Genomic DNA, 22,363 nt, shown 5'->3' with positions numbered 1-22,363 from the left:
GATGTCAGGGGAGAAGGGGCTATAAAAGTCTACATATTCTTGTCCCCCCACCCCCACCTTTTTTAAAGTACAAGAGAGAGAATAAGCATGAGCATGGGCAGGGGGTGTGCGTGGGGGTGGGGGGAAAGAGAGACTCTTAAGCAGGTTCCGTGCCCACCATGGAGGCTGACACAGGGCTTAGCATCAGGACTGAGCTGAAATCAAGAGTTGGACACTTAACCAACTGAGCCACCAGGTGGCTCTTTGTTTCTTTTAAAGAAACTCATTCAAGGGACATTTGGGTAGTTCAGTCCATTAGGTGACCTGACTTCGGCTTAGGTTGTAATCTTGGGGTCCTAGGATTGAGCCCCACAGTAGGCTCCAACTTAGCTGGGGAGTCTGCTTATCCTGCCCACCTGCCTGTGCTCTCTCTCAAAAATCTTTGTTGAAACTAAAGTATTAACACCTACAACTTGTTAGGAACTGGTTGCTCTCAGTACTTAGGGGTGCCTGAGTTAACAAAACCCCTTGTTCTTGGTGCCTATGTTATGGTGCACTATTTTATATGCAGTGGGCAGTGGAAATGGGGGAGTGAGCCAGGATGGGGTCAGAAAGAACATGCACATCAGCATACTAAAGAATAAAGCAGTCATGTAACCTGTTTATCTAGTCTCAAACTTTTTAAACCACCAATAGAACCCTTCTTTTTTCCCCTTTGTATAATTACGAACACTCCTCAGGACTGTCTCCTAAGACACTTTAAAAATGGTCTTATTTGGAAAAGGTCTTGTTCCTTTCTTACAACCAAAACCTGGCTCTTCTTGATCACAGATCCTCTAGTTGCCTTTTTTGTCACCCTACAGAAGGTTCCTTGCAGCTGAGCTGGTTGGTATGAGGTAGTAGAGACAGATGCATAAAGGCTACTATGAATGGGTAATTTAGGGCAGGCCGAAACTGAGTGGGTTAATGAAGAGTTAATTCAGTTTTAATCATACAGTCTTAAAAGGTGTTATCAGTTCAGAAATAATTTTGAGAATGAAGTTACAATTGGGTTGAAATTACAACAACAACTGTGTGCCAACCTGTCACACAAGTAAAATAGTAAAATCCTGTCTCCCCTAGGGGGTCCCACTAAAGTAAAAAATGAATGAAACACATAGATACACACAAAAGCAATGGAGTGCTAATTACACAAGAGGCACTAATCCTTGTTTTATTCACGCAGTAACATTGGACATTGGGAATTGTGTGGGCGTAGATACAAAAGAAGGAAGATGGCATCATAAACAGTTGAGTTCATCAGGGCAGTGGTGGCAGCTCAGCCAGTGTATGTGGTCTCCCTGGGACCTGTTAGGTCGAGGGACTACTCTGCTCCCTCCACCATTTCATGGCCAAGGTGTTTCTGGCCTGTACTTGAGAGGTCACAGTGATTAAAAACAGGGTTAAGACATTCAGGGCTGAGCGAATGCTCCTGGGGCCACTTAGGAATCTGGCAGTGAGACCATGAGAGCAGCAGTATGCCCTTATCGTCAGGTGTGTGCAAGGCAGATCCCAGCAGACACATGAAATGATCTATCTCTCTGTGCTATATGGAGAAATAGCTTTCAGCCAAATCCTCAGGCGGCAGAACTGGAGGCACCAAAAGCACCACACGGGCACCATCACCTCTTAAGTTTCTCATGGTCACACCAAAAAATTACTTTTAATATAGAAAATAAAAGCATTTACGGTGGGTCTTTTTCAAACCCAGAACAGAAGCTGGGAAAAAGAAAAGTATTCTCTAGCATCATGGTTTGGATTCAGTTCTGTATGGTACAATCACGTGCCACAATGCCTTCCTCACCAATAAATAGATGCCCAAGTAGGGTTTTTCTCATGTGCTGTTTAGAAGACGTTAAAGGCTGTTTCCAAGATTTTCTTAGTGGCCAGCAAGAAAGAAAATTTTGAGAGAGGGAGGGTACCTAGCACCTTGTATTCCCCTCATGTGCTAACAGCTGGACGACTTAGTAGTGAGGTAGTAGCAGTAATTCCTCACCTAATGAAAAGAATTCAAATCTATGTACTCAATCCCTGGACACTGAAAACAGGCTGTCCTCACAGATACCATGTTCCAACCACCCTCTCATGAAGCTTTATCCCAAAAGGAGCTGACAAGAAAAACGACCTCCAATGTCCAGTTTCTCAGGATGAAGATAGACCTCACCAGAGCCCAGGCACAAACTGTTTTTGCTGAATTCATTAAGCACAACTTTTATAGAAAACTGACAAACCAAATTGAAAGAATCACTGTTATAATAACTTTAATTTATCTTGCATTTTACATAAGTCTATGAACGATTTTAAAAAAGCACCGCCTTACCCCATCACGTTTTTCTGACAGTTGTTAAAGTGGCAATGAGTATGTCAACAGCTTGAGCATCGGCATCTTGCAAGGATTTCAGACCAACCAGCCACACGCCAAAGAACCTGGCAGCTTTTCTATCTTGTTTTTAATACAGTGGTATACCCACTCTGATGGTAAACCTGTCCAGCCAAATCTCCACAACACACTTTGCAAAATCAGTGGTGGTTAGCCAATTAGTTAGCTTTGGCACGGAGCTGTGCTCGCTTGCCTGTGACAGCCTGGAAGCCGGTTTTGATGCTGGCAACAGAGCATCGAGAATGACAAGTTTCGCACTGTAAGAAATAGAGTCGGGTGTCCTTTTGCAGGATCGTGTCCGGTGATCGGCACGTGTGACAGGTAACGTATTCCTCTGCAGGAAAAGCAACATTCAGAATTACCTGGCGGCTGCAGTGAGCCAGAGGTTTCTTTCCCTCGGAAACATCTACAATGGACTCCACAAGCCCAGGCTGGCACCCAGACCAGGGAAGGCTTTAGCCTAACTTAGATATTCTAGGGATAAAAAGACACAAGCTGTCTGCTGTGATGGTTCAGGTACTAAACCAAGGACTCCAAATGTCCAAGGAGGAGGGATGCTTGCCAGATGCCATTCCTGGTTCTGTCTACAGGAGAGCCAGTCAGAACACAACAGTTTTCCTAGATGGGAATACCACCTGCCAATTTCAAGTGATTAGGAAGATGATAAAGGCAGTCCAGGCTTGACTGCAAAGAGATTTCCCTAACTTGGCCTTCAGCCTAGAACAAACCAATAGCCTTGATCTGATGGGCTTTAAGAAAGCCAAACCCTTCTCATACCCCTAAGCAGCTGCCAAGAGTCCCCTTGAGCTGTCCCATATTCCCATCATTTTCCCTCATCTTTGAAGGTCACCCATTCTAGCCTCATTAAGAAAACAGTGGATCTCCCCTAAAATATTACAGCCTGACTGAGAACATTTCAGAGTAATATAATATACACTTACTGATATATCTTCTCAAAACATTTTCTATCTGTTTCTGTTGGAATCTTCCTTTGATTACAAGTTGATTATTACCATCTATAGAACCACTATAAGAGAAAAGAAAAGTTTCTCCATTATTTTTGTTTCCTGTAAGAAACCAAATTCCAGGGCCTATTTAAAATATATTCAATGGCATAGGCAAGTTCTAGGAGCAGTGCTGTACTACCTGATTTTTCAAAATTTAAGTAGCTGGTGCCTGATGACCTACTCCTATTTCCTACCATTAAGTCCAGTTTCAACCAATTAAATCTCCAGTGACAGATTTATGATTAAGTCTAACAAATTGATTCCTTAACTGTGTGATGGCTTATTCAACAAAGGAAAGGGATGCTTCTACTGAATGTATGCCATGTACAAGACAGTGAGGGGGGTCTATAATCTATAAATATAGAAACAGGAAGGGAGCTAGATCTCTAAAAATTCTAAGCACCCAATGTTTTGATTCAGTCACTGAGTGGATGAAAATATCCTAAAATGGGTTGTGGTAATGGTTGTTCAACTGTGTCAACATATTAAAAGCCATTTGTACATTTAAATGTGTGAATTGTATCTCTAAAGCTGTTACCAATAAAGTGCAGTTGAAATCACAGGTCACATATTGTCAATGGTACTTTTAAAAAAAGAAGATGCTGACAAGCACTTTGATAAGGTAAAGCTGTGTGATAGGCATTATCATTTGTTACATATCACAAAGTGAAACAAAATTCAGCCAGGTAGCATTAATTTTATATTTGTTTTGTATCTCATAAAACTGACTGCTAAGAACCTCTCCTGTGATTCTCCTTTAACTATAAGGTTTTATTATCATCCTCCGTGTACTGTAACCCTTAATTTCCAGGCTATGGTGATTCCACTGCTTGATGTAGGAAATTTTTTTTCATTCACTGTGAAAAGACATTGAATTTTCTCAACAACCCCAAAATATTTAGCCCACTGACCACAAGTTCACTGGTCACAACTTGTTATAATACCCCACCTCTACAAAAACTGTAGATTATTCTGAGAAGTAGAACACTGCTAGCTTTTATTCCTTCATTAGTTTATACAAGTTAAAAATAATGTAACATTTACATTTAAAACAATTCTACAACAGAGCTTACCTATCTACCACTAGTCAAATTAACCCCTTAACCCCACAGCAAGTGTAGTCCGTTCCAACAAGCTGAATTAATCCTTGTAAGCCTTTTAAGAGCTCAAGCTCTAGAGACAGGCAGAACTGAGTTTACTATCTTGATTATGCTATTAACTAGCTATGTGAGCAACTCACATGAACCTGTTTCCAAACCTGTAAGATGGGTAATACTAATTTCCACTTATAGTTCACAGGACTATTTTAACTGAGACAGTGCCCCCAAATGTGCTTCCCATAGTACCTGGCATACAGTAGGCACTCAGTATGTGTTAGTCATCATTATCATGCTTTAAGACTGTGTTACTTATTTTTAAAGGAACTTTTGGGATTCCTAGTACTTATGGTCATACTCACTGGGATGGGCCCCATGGGGTAATGATCTCCCTGAATGGGAATGGACTGGCTTGGTGCCTTCAACATGTGAGTCCTGAAGACTGGGAAATAACTAATTATAGATCTCTGTTTCAATGTTTTCTCCTGTGCCACTCATCAGTCCATTTCTTTGATACCCTATTAACAATTCAGAAAATAAATTCTGGCCTAAAAGTCTAGTATTTGCTGAGAACACCCCAAAATTCTAATTAATGACAGGAACACCAGCAGGCCTGTATGGATGAGCCCCTTTAACTCTATTCCCTATTCCTAAGCAGCTAAACTCTCAGAAACTGTTTCCCTCCCTCCCTGGCCTAAAAGTTCCTCTGATTATCATCATGTGAATTCTAAGTGTGTTATATATCCCTTTCAAGTTATGAGAAGTTCCTTAGAAATACCTAGTACTGCTATCACTGTATATAAATGTGAATACAGTTTCTTACCTTGTACCCAATTCAGCCAATAAAAATGCAAGGAGATGTTTGGGCTGACGATGTAATCTAAAAAGAAAGTGGAATATATAAACTTTTATCTTTCACTGGAAATCTTACAAAATCTCTTTTAAAAAACCACCCTATTCGCTGTTTTTATCTGTACTCGACTACTTGGTGAATTTTAGTGTTTAGTTCATCAAACCCTGAAATAACACCAACTTGGGTGCCTGGGTGGCTAGGTTACTCAACTGCCTTCGGCTCAGGTCATGATCCGAGGATCCTGGGATAGAGCCCCACACTGGACTCCTTGCTCAGGGGGAGCCTGCTTCTCCCTCTCTACCTGCTACCCTGCCTGCTTGTACTCTCTGTCAAATAAATAAAATGCTTTAAAAAAGAAAAAGTAACACCAACTTTACAGGTTAACCTCTTTCTGAGAAGGAAGGTAAAGGGATCAGAAAGAGATACACAGGTGTCCTTGATTGTAACTGTAAAACCCTCTTTATTTATTTATTCTTAAAGATTTTTATTTATTTGACAGATCACAAGTTGGCAGAGAGGGAGGAGGAAGCAGGCTCCCTGCAGAGCAGAGAGCCCCATGCAGGGCTTGATCCCAGGACTCTGAGATCATGACCTGAGCCGAAGGCAGAGGCTCAACCCACTGAGCCATCCAGGCGCCCCTAAAACCCTTTTTAAAGAAGAAAAAGATCTAGGGGTGTCTGGGTGTTTCAACTGGTTGTGTCTGACTCTTGATTTTGGTTCAGGTCATGATCTCAAGGTTGTGAGATAAAGCCTCTCACTGGGCTCTGTGCTAGGCGTGGAAACTGCATGGGATTCTCTAAGAAAAAACAAAACTTTAAAGAAGAAAAATATGCACAAATGTCAAAGGTCAAAATGTATGAAACCCAGGCAATGGGACACTTGGCTGTTGTGCTAATCCCTATGTTATTTCCTTTTTAAAAATTATATATATATGATATACATATAAATATAAGAAAACAGAAAAATTGAAAACAGCTTAAATATGCAACCGAAGATCAGTTAAATAAGTTATGGTAGCCTGCTTTTAGAACAAGGCAGATATGTATATTACAAACCCCCTCCCCACCCAAATAGGAAAAAGCAAATAGAGAGCAATGCCATTCAGTATTTAAACTTAATTCTATTCATTGGTCGGGGGGGCATCTGGGTGGCTTAGTTAAGTGTATGACTCTTGCTTTCAGCTCCGGTCATGATCTCAGGGTCCTGGGATCAAGCCCCGTATGCAGGGGGGTCTGCTTCCTCCCCCTCTGCTCCCCGCCCCAATCCCCACCCAGCTTGTGCTCTCTAAAATAATTCTTTTCTAAAAAATCATTCTCTTCACTTGGCATTGTCTGAACTTGTTCCAGGAACTAGGTATTATTAAAATTTTTAAGTTACTCCTTCCCAAAGTATAGTAAGGGTTGGTGAAAAATATAATAGAACAAGCAAGCTCCTACACTGCTAGTGGGATATAAATTGGTAGATTGTTGGAAAGCAATCTGCTAACATTTGCCACAAAAATAACCCAATCCTTTCAGTTCGGCAGTACTTTGCCCTAAGGCTCTATTCCGAGTTACTGTCAAGATACATGTATCAGGATCTGTCCTGAAGCTTTGCCACTGATCATGAAAACTCAGAAGCAACCATATCCAGCTAAGGAACTGTTAGAATATGTTGTGTTGCTACTCAAAACATTTCTGAAGACTATTTAATGACATGGTAAAAAGTTTTGTGATATATTGAGAAAACTCTTGTTAAACCCCACAGTATGATACCAATCTATTTTAAAATATCTACATGCACAATACTAGCTAAACATAGAGGTATTAAGTTATGATTATCTTTAATGGTAGACTTACAGATGATTTTTCATTTTCTTTAGCATGTCTGTATTTTCTAAAATAAGAATATACTACTGCTGTTATCAGCAAAAAGTCTAAAACCTTTTGAGTAATGGCTATAATGAAACCAAGTGATGACCTCAGGGTGGAAGAATTTTAGTAATTATTCTTTTGTGTTCATCACTGTTTTGCCTTTTATCTGCAATAAGCATGTATCATTTATGAAACTGAGCGACAAACAGTAGATAAGGTCAGCTGCCCTAAGGAGCCTGTCAGAAAAGATGTAGCTGAGCTAGGAGAAGTGACAGGCCCAGGGAGTGACCTGGGGGTGAGATACATATGGAATGTGATGGTTATTAAGAAAGCTGCAATCCCATCGACCATGTCTTGGCAATGACCATCCAAAGAGGAGGCACTCCAAATTCAGCTGCTGTCCTGGCGCTCACTCTTCCAGTTGTGTGGCAGGCCCACCCAGCCTAATGCGCTTTACCACCTCCCTAGCTGGGCTCCCCAGGCTCCTGTCTGAGGACTACATCCAGCCTCCTCCCCCTTCACTCCATCTGGTTAGGATCCATTCTCATGAGTCAGCAGGAGTTGGCTTTTCTCACCTTAGGAAGAACTGACAGACTTAAACTGTGAACCTTACTCAAACCAACCCTGACACTTGTGCACTCTTTCCTTCTACCTGCAACAAAGTGCCCAATAAGGACATTTAACATATCCTCCACTGAGTATCTGGCATTTGGGATGGAGGACTCCCCATTAACCAACTTACAGTTTACAGATATCTGTAAAGTTGACAAAAGAAGTTTTCTTTGTTCCTACTCGGACAACCTGTGGAGGTTTCATGACAAATTTCCTTTTCTCTCCAGCAACCATATCTGGATTCTTTTCCCTCATAATGTTGAACACTCGATTCAGTAGCTATAGAGAAACAAATGATATTCACATACATTTGTATAAATAGCAGAAGTTTAAAATTCCCACTTGAGTCACTGTTTTACCTTCAAAGCAAACATCACTTTGTACTCACTTTTTGCTCACTTCAGCAGCACATACACACTTTTTACTAAACACACACATTTATCACTACATGTTCTGGCAGCGCCTTAAGAGCAGGACTCAATCCTCAACCAGGATCTGATCTATTAGGGATGCTGAGCAATACTGAGTTCAAAGTTGAATGAATGAATGAATGAATAAGCCCTACTAATTTTGCTGTTTCTACAGGAAAGTATAGGATACATGGGAAAGTAAGATTCAGGAAAGCCCAAAGAAATGAACTCGACTCACCCTTGGCCCTAAATTAGTCTCACCCCCTTCCTCTACTGCTCTCCCAATTAAGGGGCTCCATGTCCTCAGAAGTTCATAGATTCAGATGGAACAGTGAATACCATGATGATTGCTGAACTCTGGGTATCTGAGGGTATCAGGCAACACTGCACAAGGACTATGACCTCTCTGGGTCTGTTTCCTGATCTGTTCTTAAATGACCCTTCCAATTCAGTATAAAGGTCTTGCTCGTCAGGGGTCCCTGGGTGGCTCCGTTGGTTAAGTATCTAACTCTTAATTTCAGCTCCAATTATCATCTCAGGGGTCATGAGATGGAACCCAGGCTCCACAGTCAGTGAGGAGTCTGCTGGAGATTCTCTTTCCCTCTGCCCCTCCCCACCACACAGCACACATTCTCTCTCACTCCAAGTAATTATTAAAAAATAAAAGATCTTGCTCTTCTCTGAATTCTAGTGAACATCTTAGCCCTTTTTCATAACAGAATTTATCTTACCTCCTCATATGTGTAGTCTCTTTCTGAGCCTGCCCAAGCAGGACCTGTCTGGTTACTGAATGAGATACCATCATCTTTTTTGCTGTCTTCATCTTCTAAAGCTACAGATAATAAAGATCACAAGAATGAGGGGTGGGCAGTAACAAAGTGGGGGGAGTCAGATCTGGAGAAATTAAAGCTTCTAAGACATTTGTCTTCCTCCCGCAAAAAAGCATCAAGGCTCAAAACCAACCTGTTATTCCTTCAAGACAGCAATGTTACAACTTTCATGAATAATCCTTAATAGAAACATCTATGTTAGGAATTTGTGATAACAGACACACCAAAAAACAAACACAAGATAACATAATGCAATGGGATAAGTAGAGGGAAAAAGTCCAGCTGTTTTGAAGCACTTAGGAAACATACACATCCGTAAAAATCCACCTGCTACCTATACTGAAGTTCTCTAAAGAACTTTAGCACTTAGAGCTAATAAAACAGCACTTTTAACAAAAAATGAAAAAAAATTCTGATTATTTAAAATCCAGTTACAGTTAATGTAATCCCAATTGCCAAATTCTCCCCCCATGAAATCTTGAAGTCTCATTATCAAGTTAAATACTTCTTCCTTTCAGTTTCCATTATCAGGCAGTGCAAATAAGGAGAAGAGAAAAATAAGAAGTCATCAAAGAGACTAGGCCAAAGTCTTGTGTAACCTAGAAATGAGGTGCTGAGCCCCAATATTACCTTCATCTTTCTCTAGTATTTCATCCTCATCTGGAAACTTAACATTCTTCTTTTTCTTCTTTTTATTGCCAAGCATAATGTCAAGGTCATCTTCTGGTTCAGCTGTTTCCTGGATATCACTTTCAATCTTAAGATCCTAAGAAATTGATATAAGAATCAACATTTTGATACCAAGACTATTTTTTTTTTTTTAATTACATGGGCTGACATCATTTTGGAGGAAAACAAATATTCACAACTGAAGTTATAGATAAGCAATGTCTCTCACAGGTGAACCAAACTGGCTCAGAAAGTCTGCCATTCAGGGGCACCTAGATGGCTGTGTCAGTTAAGCGTCTGACTTCAGCTCAAGTCATGAGCCCTGTGTCATCCTCTGTGCTCAGTGGTGAGTCTGCCTATCCCTCTCCCTCTGCCCCTCCCTCCCTCTCTCAAATAAATAAATACATAAAATCTTTCTGCCTTTGGCTCAGGTCATGATCTCAGGGTCTTGGGATTGGGCCCCGTGCTGGGATCCCTACTCAGTAGGTCTCTGTTTCTCCTCCCTCTGTGCTCGCTCTCAGAATAAATAAAATTTTAATAAATAAATAAAGTCTGTCATTTAAGCTGGAAGTTCTTTAAGACATCTTTTTTTTTTTTTTAAAGTAGGCTCCACATCCAATGTGGGGGCTTGAACTCACAATCCTGAGATCAGAGGGTCACATGCTCTTCTGACTGAGCCAGAGAGGTACCTCTCCTTAAGACACTTTTGTGGCATATTTTCCTTTCTTTTACCTATCAGCCTTGAGATCTTACAAGTATTGCCCATGTTTCCAAACCAGACCACTGTCAAAATCACCTAAAATCTTTAAAAGAGTTCTGTATTAGGGCAGCTGGGTTACATAGTCAGTTGAGCATCTGACTCTTGGTTTCGGCTCAGATTGTGATCTTGGGGTCGTGAGATCGAGCCCTGCACTGGATTTCGCACTCAGTGCAGAGTCTGCCTAAGATTCTTTCTCCCTCTCCCTCTGTCCCTCTTGCTCATGTGGGCTCTCTTTACAATAAATAAATAAAATCTTCAAAAAAAAATCTTGTATCTTGACTGACAATCTTCAGCAGCAGTAGGGTTCAGGATTATTTTAAAGAGTTTCTAAGTATTCTGATGCAATCAATGGAAGTGTTTTTTCCCTCCTGACACCAAACACATGGTGAGGCAGCTGCAGAGCCTTCTCTGGTTATACCACTTGCCCAAAAGCCCAACGTGTTCACCTCCATTGAAGGGCTTTTATGTAGGTTTCATTATACTGACAGATTAATTAAATCATTGCCCACTGGTGGCTGAACTCAGTCTCCAGCCCCTTTCCCTGAAGGACTGTGTATGTGAAAGTTCCAATCCTTCAATCACAGCTTAATCTGACAACCAGCCCCCACCCTAAAGCTATCCAGGAGCTCCTAGCCACTAGTCATCTCTCAAAATACACTTTTATCACTCCAGAGATGCCAAGGGTTTTAGAAGTCTTGTGCCAGGAACTGGGGACAAAGACCAAATAATTGTTTTCTTATTATATCACAGTCAGCCTGGCATCAGACTGTGAAAAGGTCTTTAGGCATCATTTCAATAAATGACATCATGAAAGAGGGGAAAAGGCAGAACCCAGAGAATTACATTCACCTGATGAATGGATGGAGACAAGGTAAACCTGGATCCCAAGAGTAGCTGCTGTAGTTATGGATGTAAACAGGGCACTAGAAATGAGTCAGACACACCCCAGAAGATCAGAAAGGGCCAGTCTCAGTCTCTAGTCTTCTAATCTCTCCATCCTTTGACCAGCTTATATGTTGTCAATATTACCTATCAAGGTCTATTTTTGCAAGCCTACATCCTGAAGTACTCTGACATTGGCCACTGTAATTTCATAAATCTTAGCAGAAAAATTGGATAGCTGGGAGTAAATGACACTCAGCCTTGAGATCCCAAATCCAAGTATGTAGTCGCAATGCCACATTTGGCAATCAAAAACCAATCCTCTCACATGTATTAGCTGGGTAACACATAAACAAGAAAGAGGATATTAACTTAGTTTCTAAGATGACAGTCATCAAACAAGACGACAGTCATTAAACAAGAAACTTAAAGATAATGCTTATATAAATTAGCACGCAACAACTAATTTCTAGTCCTATACTATTTATTGACTTCATTCCAGTAAGATCTACTTCCTGAAGCAAAGACCCAGTGAAACACAGAAAATAGCAGAGTGTTTTTCAAAATTTTTCAAAAGCCCTGTGATGGTCTGAAAATTCAGGTGGATGAGTAACCCAATACCCCTATGTTAAAAACACTTTAGTTTCAAGTTAAACTTCATGCCTTACCTGATGAGGATACTTGTAGTAACAAGCTATGTTATACCTTCAATAGCAGAGAAAAAAGTATTTAAGCATTTCGTAAGAGTAGAGCTTATAACGTGACTCTTCAGGACAAAAGCTACTAAAGGAACTGACCAACAAAACCTTGTTAACCAAGACCTTCTATAGCACATCTGATATGTCACTTTGTTACCCAGGATATTTAAACCTCATTTGTTCAGTATAATCTTTCCGTTTCCCTACAATAGTAGGAAAAGAAGAGAATCCCCAAACAGGGAGACAATAAGATAAATCTAGGTAAAATCATCCTGTTCGGGGGCACCTGGGTGGCTCAGTTGTTAAGCATCTGCCTCCGGCTCAGGTCATGATCCCAGGGTACTCAGATGGAGCCCCACCACTGGGCTCCCTGCTCAGCAGGAAGCCTGCTTCTGCCTCTACCTCTCCCCGATGCTTGTGTTCCCTCTCCCCGCTGCTTGTGTTCCCTCTCTTGCCATGTCTCTCTTTGTCAAATAAATAAAATCTTTAAAACAAATAAACAAACACAAAAAGCCGTCTTGTTCTAAAGGAGTCTAAATTATTCCTGAACTAAAATAATCTTTAAAAAAAAAAAATTATTTATTTATTTGACAGAGAGAGAGAGAGAGAGAAAAAGAGAGAGAGAGAGAGAACAAGCAAGCAGAAAGGCAGGTAAAGAGAGAGGGGGAAGCAGGCTACCTGCCGAGCAGAGAGCCCAACACAAGCCTTGATCCCAGGATGCTGAGATCATGACCTGAGCCAAAGGCAAAGATTAACGCACTAAGCCACCCAGGTGCCCTAAAATAATCTCTTAAAAGGAAAAATATCTTGTTCATTTCCGTTCCTTAGCAATTAGCACACAATGCCTGACTCACTGTAATTACCAATACATATCTGCTGAATTAACCAAGTTATCAAAATTGTGACCATTTCCAAAACTGAATGAATTACTACTGTATACATTTCCTACTACATGTGGGATACAATTTATTTACTTGAGTTTGAGCAAATAAACTAATTGGGGTACAACCAGTCAGAATGGCTCAAGTTAAGTCAGGAAAGGACACATGTTGGCAAGGATGTGGAGAAAGGGGAACCTTTCTACACTGTTAGTGGGAATGCAAGTTGGTGCAGTATGGAGATTCCTCAAAAAGTTGAAAATAGAGGACGCCTGGATGGCTCAGTGGATTAAGCCGCTGCCTTCGGCTCAGGTCATGATCTCAGGTCCTGGGATCGAGTCCCACATCAGGCTCTCTGCTTGGCAGGGAGCCTGCTTCCTCCTCTCTCTCTGCCTGCCTCTCTGCCTACTTGTGATCTCTCTCTGTCAAATAAATAAATAAAATCTTTAAAAAAAAAAAAAAGTTGAAAATAGAGCTACCCTATGACCCAGCAATCATACTACTGGGTATTTACCCTAAAGATACAAATGTAGTGATCCAAAGGGGCACCTGCACCCAAATGTTTATAGCAGCAATGTCCACAACAGCCAAACTATGCAAAGAACCTCGATGTCCAACAACAGATGAACGGATAAAGAAGATGTGGTACATATATACAATGGAATATTACGCAGCCATCAAAAAGCATGAAATCTGCCATTTGCAACAATGTGGATGGAACTAGAGCGTATTATGCTAAGCTAAATAAGTCAATCAAAGAAAGACAATTATCATATGATCTCTGATATGAGGAATCTGAGAGGCAGGGTGGGGGTTGTGGGGGTAGGGAGGAAAAATGAAACAAGATGGGACTGGGAGGGAGATAAACCATAAGAGACCCTTAATCTCAGAAAACAAACTGAGGGTTGCTGGAGGGTGGGGGGGAGGGGAAGGATAGGGTGGCTGGGTTATGGACATTGGGGAGGGCATGTGCTATGGAGAGTGCTGTGAATTGTGTAAGACTGATGATTCACAGATATGTACTCCCAAAGCAAATAACACATTGTATGTTAATTAAAGAAAAAAGGGAACCAATCTTACAAAAAAAAAAAAAAACAAAACTGGGGTAAAGAGCATAAAATGGGACACTTAGTACGTGTGTATGTGTGTTCTCATGCTTAATCCTTCTCACTTGTATATACATAAAATTGCTATTATCCTGGATTTTTAAAACAGATGTATGGGCTCTGTTCAAAAGTCCTGGACAGGGTCTTTAAAATAGTAGCTCTAAGTAAGGGAGTAACAGACTTTCATCTCCTTCCTCACCCATCCTTCTATTTACCCACCTACCCACCTCTTAATCTATCCTTTTTAAAAAGAATTTTGAGATATTTATATTGGAAACTGATCGAGTAACAAGAAAATCACAGGGCCTCATGTACCTAAAAGACTAGAGAACCCCATAAAACCAAGTGCTCCCATTCTCCTATAGACCATAAAATCATCAGCCACCAACCATCACTAGCTGGGGTTCATTTTTTGCTGCTCAGAGGAACATGCATAAGTTTGTGTATCTTCAACATGCTACCAAAAGTCTAAAAGAAGAAACCATATGAATATATGCTCCACAGAATTTCTCACTTATACAGATATCTCTCCTCATCCAATCTCAGTGTGGTCAATGACCAAGGGCATTTTGTAATTATTTTAATGGCACCTGCAATACAATGTGTAAAACTCAATTGATATTCCTTTAAACCATAATTCCTTTAAGATACCTAGTCAGACACAATCCCAAGAAAATGACCTTAACACTGATCAAGTACTTAATAACAAAAGCAAAGCTGTTGAGGCAAAAGAAACATCAGCCATTAACAACCTTCGAGAGGTCAAATTTTACCTTCAATAAGAAAGCAATACTACCTTTACACCTTCTTCAGCTTCATCAATATCAAATATCTTTTTTGTTTTTTTCTTCTTTTTCTTCTGATTAAAGAAGTTCAAGTCATCTAAATCATCAGAAGCATCTAAAAATACAGATAATTAAGGGTAAAAATTATTAACAACTAGCAGGAGGTATAGCACAAACAGAGTTAAACCAACATTTCAGCTATTAATTAGTCAAGTGACCAGAATAGACAGATTTGGTATTAATTAGTACAGTGGTCTCTCTACAACCCAAGATCACAGTTCTGAAAAACTCAATAGCAGGTCAAGTCAAGGCTTTGTAGGAAAAACCTGGCTAGGGGACCCATGTTGGGAATAATTTTAGTAATCTGACCATACATACAATGCCTCATTTTTCTTATGACAAAGTCAGAGTTCTAACACAATTTCCAAGGTTCTCTAGCTTTCTCTCTCCATTTCTGGCCATGCTCTCATCTACCAACCCTTCGTTGTTGGTTCTAGTCTAAACTACTTCTACTTCTTAGTGTCGTGTGTGTAGTCTCTTACCTAAAGCCTCCCATTGGCCCTCTCATGTGGCACTTAACTTCATCTCACTGGATCTTGGTTAGAAGTAACTTCCACCAAGAAGCCTACTCTAACCCTATCCCCCAACTGGGTTTTAGGTGCCTCCTAAGTGCCTAAGTTAACAGAAGTAACCCTCTGTTACTCCAACAGAGATACTTAATGGCTTATCTACCTCCCTACTGGCTACTAAGGTGCTATACTTTTTTCATCTAAATACTAGTGGTTAGCTCATTGTTACTAAAATCAATCCATCAACAAAAGGCCTTATAAAGTATATAACATTCATTAAGCCTACAATTTGAAACTTTATCCACCATTAGTAATAATGGGTTTATTCAATAAGTCTTCCATTTGTCCTGCCCTATTGTACACTAAGAATACTATAGGATCCATCTGCTACGGTTTTTCAAGGAGCTACTTACGAATTCATTTGTCTTACCACAAAAATGTCTCACTTTTTTTTTTAAAGGAAGTGGACTTTTTTTTTTTTTTAAGATTTTTATTTATTTATTTGACAGACAGAGGTTACAAGGAGGCAGAGAGGCAGGCAGAGAGAGAGAGGAGGAAGCAGGCTCCCAGCCAAGCAGAGAGCCCAATGTGGGGCTCGATCCCAGAACACTGGGACCATGACCTGAGCTGAAGACAGAGGCTTTAACCCACTGAGTCACCCAGGAGCCCCTGTCTTACTTTTCAAGTTTGTTTTAAACATGTAAAAGATGCTTAGCACATACTAGATGCTCAATAAATGTCAGTTCTCCCCATCGCCAACAGTTTAGTATGTTCAACAGACATAAATCATGTTTACCGTATCATTTATTTCTAGTAATCAAATGGTGTCTTATGTTAGAACACAAGAGGGACTAAAACACTGGTGTCTAAATCCAAACATTTTAAGCTATAATTTTAATCTCTTCTATAGATTCTCAGATTTGCTAAGATACAAAAATGCCTATTTTGCTCCAATGTCTTTCTGCCTACACTCAAATACAACTACAATTTAAACTGGAAAATAGAGACCTGACAGGGAAGACTGGAAAAACCAGGCCTGAGATGATGAGGTTTTGTCATCTCTGCAACTTGGGGACTGGTAGGAATTTCTCTGGAATAAATCTATCAGAAATCTGGCAAGACCAAGTGCATACAACATGTTAATAGCCTCAACTTCACTTACCAGGCTGAGAGGTCACTGTAGGCACAAAATCCAAAACACAAAAGAGAACCAGGTCTCACAGGACAACAGTGACTCTTCCATATCTACAACTCACCTTTTTTCCTACTGTCCTCTTCATCAGCTTCTACATCTTTGTCCTCAGTTGGCTCTGGTTCTACTTCTTTTGTTTCTGAGGGCTGGGTTTCTTCTGTCTGGGCATCCCCTTCCTCATCTAACATAAAAGGCTTCTTCTTCTTCTTTTTCTTCTTGCTCATAGTAGGATCAAAAATCATCTGTTTAAAGAAAGAAAAAAAAGAACCAAGTGATTGTGTTTAAAGATACTCACATTCCAAATATTGTATACTCAAAAAATATGTGCTTGAAAGTACAATATATGGTGCATTAAAGTACCAAAAAGGATTTTACAAACATACACAGGAAGTCCATCCAACAACCTACCTTTATTAGTAAAGGGGTGGGGGAGGGGTGTGGTTCAGAAACACGTGCACATGCCTTTAAATTTGTAAATCCTCACAAGATACAGCAACTTCACTTTTAAATTTCATGAACAAATTTGGAGACTTTATAAATGTATCATGGAACTTGGGAAGGGACCTTAGCAACAACTTATGCTATGTCCCCCACTCTATGGATGAGAAAACCAATGCCTCGGCAGCTTACGCAAGTTTTATTTACGGCTGGTTTGCTATGCCGGGAGACTTGACCTGATAAATAATTAAAACAAAAACGTCTCTCATCCCATCCCGACACGCCTCCCCAAGCTCAGACAAATCTTTAAGAAAATCCATCAGACCCTCTTCCTATAGCAAATCTCTAAATAAGAGAAAGTTCCATAAGCTTTTACTCTGCTTTTTGTTTTGGGAACATTAAGTTTTCCTAGCTATTCTAAGTCTAATGTCCACTAGAGAGTAAGTGAAAAACTAATTTATAACTTATTTTTGGCATCTTGTATACGCTGATCACGTGGGAAAAAAAGACTAGATTATTTTAGACACAAGAGTTTAGCAACATTTAGAGTAGATGCCTGGTAAAATGGAAAGAGGTCTTTGAAGTCAAACAGAATTGGATTCAAGTCTCAAGTATTTCTCTCTAAGCCCTTACCAATCTTTGTCTAAATTCTACCATGCTTCAATTTAGGATTTTGCCCAATGATCTGCTGTGACAGAGAAGTATTTGAAAGCAAAGATCTGGAGCCCAACTGACTGAATTCAAATCCTGACTCTGGCACGCACTTACTTGTGTTACTCCAGATAAGTTCTTGCCTTTTGCATGCCTCATTTATAAAATGGAGATCAGTAGCAGAACCAAAAACAAATCTCACAAGATTATTGGGAGGATTAAATGAGTAATTAAATATAAAACACTTGGTACAGTGCCTGGAACAAAAGTACTCAATAAATGTTAGCAATTATTATAATTTATATAATGTTTTATAGTTCACAAAGCATGGTATCTCTTTTTTTTTTTTTAAAGATTTTATTTATTTATTTGACAGAGAGAAATCACAAGTAGATGGAGAGGCAGGCAGAGAGAGAGGAAGGGAAGCAGGCTCCCTGCTGAGCAGAGAGCCCGATGCGGGACTCGATCCCAGGACCCTGAGATCATGACCTGAGCCGAAGGCAGCAGCTTAACCCACTGAGCCACCCAGGCGCCCCAAGCATGGTATCTCTTGATTCCTATCACTGAAGTTTCATCAACTTGGGGTGATCAAATTTCAAGACATATCATGAAACACTCAAAAAAATTTCCTCAAACCGATTCCAATTAACTTAAATTTATCATCCAAGTACATCAGAGAAATTGAACTACACTGAACCAATTGAACCAAATTGAACCAAATTCAACCAACTGAACCAAACTAGGGTCTGTAATTAAGGGAGGGTAGTTATCGTCCTCACCCAATGAAAAAGGATCTGCAAGATATTTTGGAAATTGACACAGCCTCATTTCAAAGATTTCCTCTTCCACCTTCACCAAGATTTAATTGTGTAGCAAATGAGTAATTCTGAAATGCAGTCAGTCTGAAGAACATTACTGAGCAACTTAAAGAGGAGGATATAAAAAATAAAGAAGACTGAAGAAACAGGAAGTTCCCCACTGCTAACTATTAGGTCCTGGGTCACTCTACATGAATGTTGCAATCTATTCCAGGGAGGTATCCAGTTTATCCTCATTCCTGAAATATGGAGATTTGGCAAAAGGACAGAGAACACACAAGGCACTAGAAATTTGGTTGTCTGGCAGGGCTTACAATGTATTGCATTTTTTTCCCCAAGTATCAAGTTCCCTGGAATACTAATTACCTTTTAACTATTATTTAGCAAGACAGACCAAAGATAGGAGGGATTCTCAATAAGAGGATGGCCTCACAGCTATCTTCCTACTCTCTGAAAAACATTCATACTTAAATCTATAGGCAAACAGTTTGGTTGTAGCCTTGTAAAGAGTAATAAACATGCAGGAATTATACACTGAAATAATTAACATCTCTCTCAATTACTATCTCTGGATACTTAAGACATATAGTTATTCCCTCATATACTCACACCACCTACCAAAGTAAGGTTTAAAAATAAGGAAACCAGGGATCCCACAGTAGTGCCCAGAGGGGTACTCCCCCAAAATACAAGGCCATGTCAGTGCTGAGTAAAAAAATATATATTTTTAAAGATTTTCATGTCTCACAAATTATTACATTCAAAATGTTTTATGAGACTAGTTTGGATTTGAGAAGCAAATAGTTGCTAACAGTACACTTAGGAAAAAACCACAGACCTCTTGAGATTTTTTTTTTTAAGTCAGTCCACAGCAAAGCTTTCAAAAACAGCTTCTCACTTTCAACTTCCAGGTTGGGCTGGGCTGGAGAATGCTAAAATGCTTCATGAAAAGTGGTAACCTACTCTCATTACCCAAGATGATAACTTTATGGTCACACCACACCCAGGAAGCAAGTGTTAGTTACAAAAGAACCTAGAGAAAAAAGGTGAGAAGGAATGCTAAATACTCTCCTCTCTGGGTGACAAGATTTTTATTTCTTTGTATTCTTCTGTGTTTTGTAAACTTTGTACAACACACATTCCATTTTTAATCAGGAACTTTTTTTTTTTAGTTTAAAACTTCTTTTGTAAAACATCCTACCACGTTGTGTGAAAACCCAATAGCTCTGACAATTTGTAAACGAGGCCTAGTAATAAGAGGTAATCTTAGTTATTAACAGCACTTCAAAAAAAATGGTCTGAAAAATAATGAATGCCTGAAGATTAGGGGATATTTCCATGATTCTAGAAGACTGCTTTTTAAAGGTCAGGATTCCACTAGGTTAAAGAAAGTTATATTTTGGTGAGTTTCTGGCTTAATTACCAGGTTTAAAAAGAAATGTATGCAGTTTATTTTATGTCAGCTATACATCAATAAAGTACTTAAAGAAAGAAGGAAATGCGAGAAAATAGGAAAAAAAAAAATAACCCAAAACTAACAGTAGGTTCTTTAACCCTCTATCTTAGGCCCAGGGTCTCTTGGGGAGACCCTGGTAGTTTATAAATCTTTTCCACGTACAACTTTTCACTTGATCCTTAAAGTCTGTAAAGTAGTCAGAAGTTAAGGACTTGCCTAATACTAATTTAGTCAACAGTACTGAGGAACCAGATCCTGAACATACCTCCAGAGTGGAAGCTAAAGGCTGAGTTTCTAGTCCCACTAATTTGCTGCCTAGGCCCTAGTCTTCCTGCCTATAAAATGAAGTTGGACTGGTAGATCAGCGAAGTGCTAAGCTACTTAACACTTTATTGGCTTCCAAAGCCCTCTGTTGGAATGCTGGTTCTGCCATTTTTGCTTGACAAAATCTTGTTCACCCTTCAATAATTTATTCACATTCCACTTCCTTCAAAACTTGACCCCACTGCTAAAACTGAATCCTCCAGCTCCCCAAATCGCTATGTTGAAATGGCCCTATTTCTTCTACCCTCTGTAGCTAATAGTAGATCTCTTAAGTCCAACACTTGTGAGTACTTTACCATAAACCCCATACACAGAACAGTACCACACCGTACCTACAAAGGCACTGTTAAAGGTTATGAAAATTTTAGAAAATGAGTAGGAAAAAAACCAAGCATGAAACATTGCCACTCTCAGAACTTTTGAAAAATACAGTAGCCAGAGCAATGTCTTGGAGGTCAGAGTATGACCTCCAAGCAAGAACCGCCGACTTCATTTAGATTCTCAGTTATTTCCTAACAGAGCAAGAGCCTTCCAGTGACTTAGATGGAGGCAGTATTGTTCGCAGAGATCTGGTATTCTGCTACTCAATCCACCACTTATTATTTAGTCATGGGCATCATACAACTCTCTAAGCCTCAGTTCTCTCATCTCTAAAATGGGTGTAACAATACCAATTTTACACGGTGGTGAAATCATATGTGAGATTGGAGTCTACTCCTCCAGTATAAAAAATCCAAATTTCTTATGTGGTCCTCAAATCCCTCCACGAATTAGCCGCCACTTACATTTCAAGCGAATTCACTCTAACCAAATTGGAGAATATCCTTTCTGTGAGCACATGTACTTGCCTTCTTGACCACTCTCTTTACCCTATGATCAGGCCTTTCCACTACTGTGGAAATTCGTGCAGGGCCTACCTAATAAAAACCAACGCTCGAGAAAGCCCTGATTTTTTCCTCCTCCTACTCTCCAAGGCGCTATAGGCCAAGCACCCCAATATTTACGAAGTGAATTATTATAAATTCAAGAGCTTTTTGTTTTTTGGCGGGGAGAGCTGGCCGGTAAGCCGTAGTTTTCCTCAATCAATACTTACTGACAGTACTTAAAATCAGATTTCATTTTAAGCCGTTTGATTTTACATGAACTGGAATAAATCTGGCTAAAAGGGATTTGAGAAAATTTGCTGAGGTACAAGCACGACGGTGGAATAAGATCCAGCCAGCTTCGTAGCCCCATCTTCCCGCTCACGTCGCTGTGAGCTCTGCTCAGGAAGGCTCAGGGACTCCCGCCCTAAAACTTTCCGAGGTGAGTCACTTTTTGAGGCTGAAGGGTCTTCTTCCTCTGTCCTATCTCCCTCACCCCTCGGTCTTTTAAAGAAATAATGCTCGAGATGAGAATAAGGGCGGATACCGGCCAGGACATGCCAGCCTACAAAGTTTTAAACGAGGGCGCTCCGCCGGAGCTGAGGAAGGCTCCTCTCGGCACTCCCGGCGCCCAGCGAGGAGAGTTGGAGCCGCACTGTCAAATCGAAAGGAATGCAGCGGTCGGCAGCCCCAATCTCGTTCTTTCGGGGAATTACCCGGGCATTCAAGCCCCCTTCTGGGAGGGCGACTCAACGAGCTCTTAAGTCCGGAAACGCCCGGCACAGGAGGAAGCAGGCCTCGGCGCCGCCGCCCTGAGAAGAGCCGGGCGCCACCAGGCCCGCGGCTCCGAAGTCCTCACCGGTTCTACCGTTCCCAGCCGCCCAGGCCCGGCTGCCCCACATGGCGGAGGCCGGCCGCTAGGCCGCAGGCCCGGTCTCCCACACCGGGGTGGGTTAAGGCTCTCCGCCTCAGTCCTTAGCCCCAGAGCCAGGCTCAGGCCCTCACCTCGTCCCCGGACATGGTTGCGGCTCGAGTGGGCTCAGCACAGACGGGAAGTCGGACGGGTCAGCCCCAGGCCCCGGTGGCAGCTCTGCTCCTACCGACACCTCTCCTACCACCGCACTAGACTCTTGCATCAGCGAAAGGGAACGATACCCCGCCCTCTCCTCCCAAGCGTTGGAAATACGCCTGCGCAGAGCCTACCAAGGCGCAGG

At 40.8% G+C, this 22,363-nt stretch overlaps 1 protein-coding gene across 1 annotated transcript; it reads right to left on the bottom strand.

The window, feature by feature from the left end:
• Positions 1–1,166: 1,166 nt before the first annotated feature.
• On the bottom strand, positions 1,167–22,297 carry EIF2S2 (eukaryotic translation initiation factor 2 subunit beta). The gene is made up of 9 exons (XM_032350921.1): positions 22,155–22,297; positions 16,664–16,841; positions 14,850–14,953; positions 9,691–9,826; positions 8,962–9,062; positions 7,951–8,099; positions 5,326–5,382; positions 3,340–3,425; positions 1,167–2,732 (listed from the first exon to the last, which is right to left on the bottom strand). Exons 1-9 carry the CDS (start codon positions 22,167–22,169, stop codon positions 2,557–2,559), a joined length of 1,002 nt encoding a protein of 333 aa, XP_032206812.1. The 5' UTR covers positions 22,170–22,297; the 3' UTR covers positions 1,167–2,556.
• Between the last annotated feature and the right edge of the window lie 66 nt (positions 22,298–22,363).

This window comes from Mustela erminea, chromosome 7 (assembly GCF_009829155.1).
Source record: "Mustela erminea isolate mMusErm1 chromosome 7, mMusErm1.Pri, whole genome shotgun sequence".
NCBI classification, from domain to species: Eukaryota; Metazoa; Chordata; class Mammalia; order Carnivora; family Mustelidae; genus Mustela; species Mustela erminea.
Note: the sequence above shows the minus strand (reverse complement) of the source record. Positions and strands in the feature narration are given on the sequence as shown.

Coding starts and splice junctions, on each gene's coding strand:
- EIF2S2 (XM_032350921.1), bottom strand. Junction 8,100..8,961: donor GAGACTACACATATGAGGAG/GTAAGATAAATT, acceptor GTTTCTCTATAG/CTACTGAATCGAGTGTTCAA. Junction 5,383..7,950: donor TTTACAGATATCTGTAAACT/GTAAGTTGGTTA, acceptor CTTTCTTTTTAG/ATTACATCGTCAGCCCAAAC.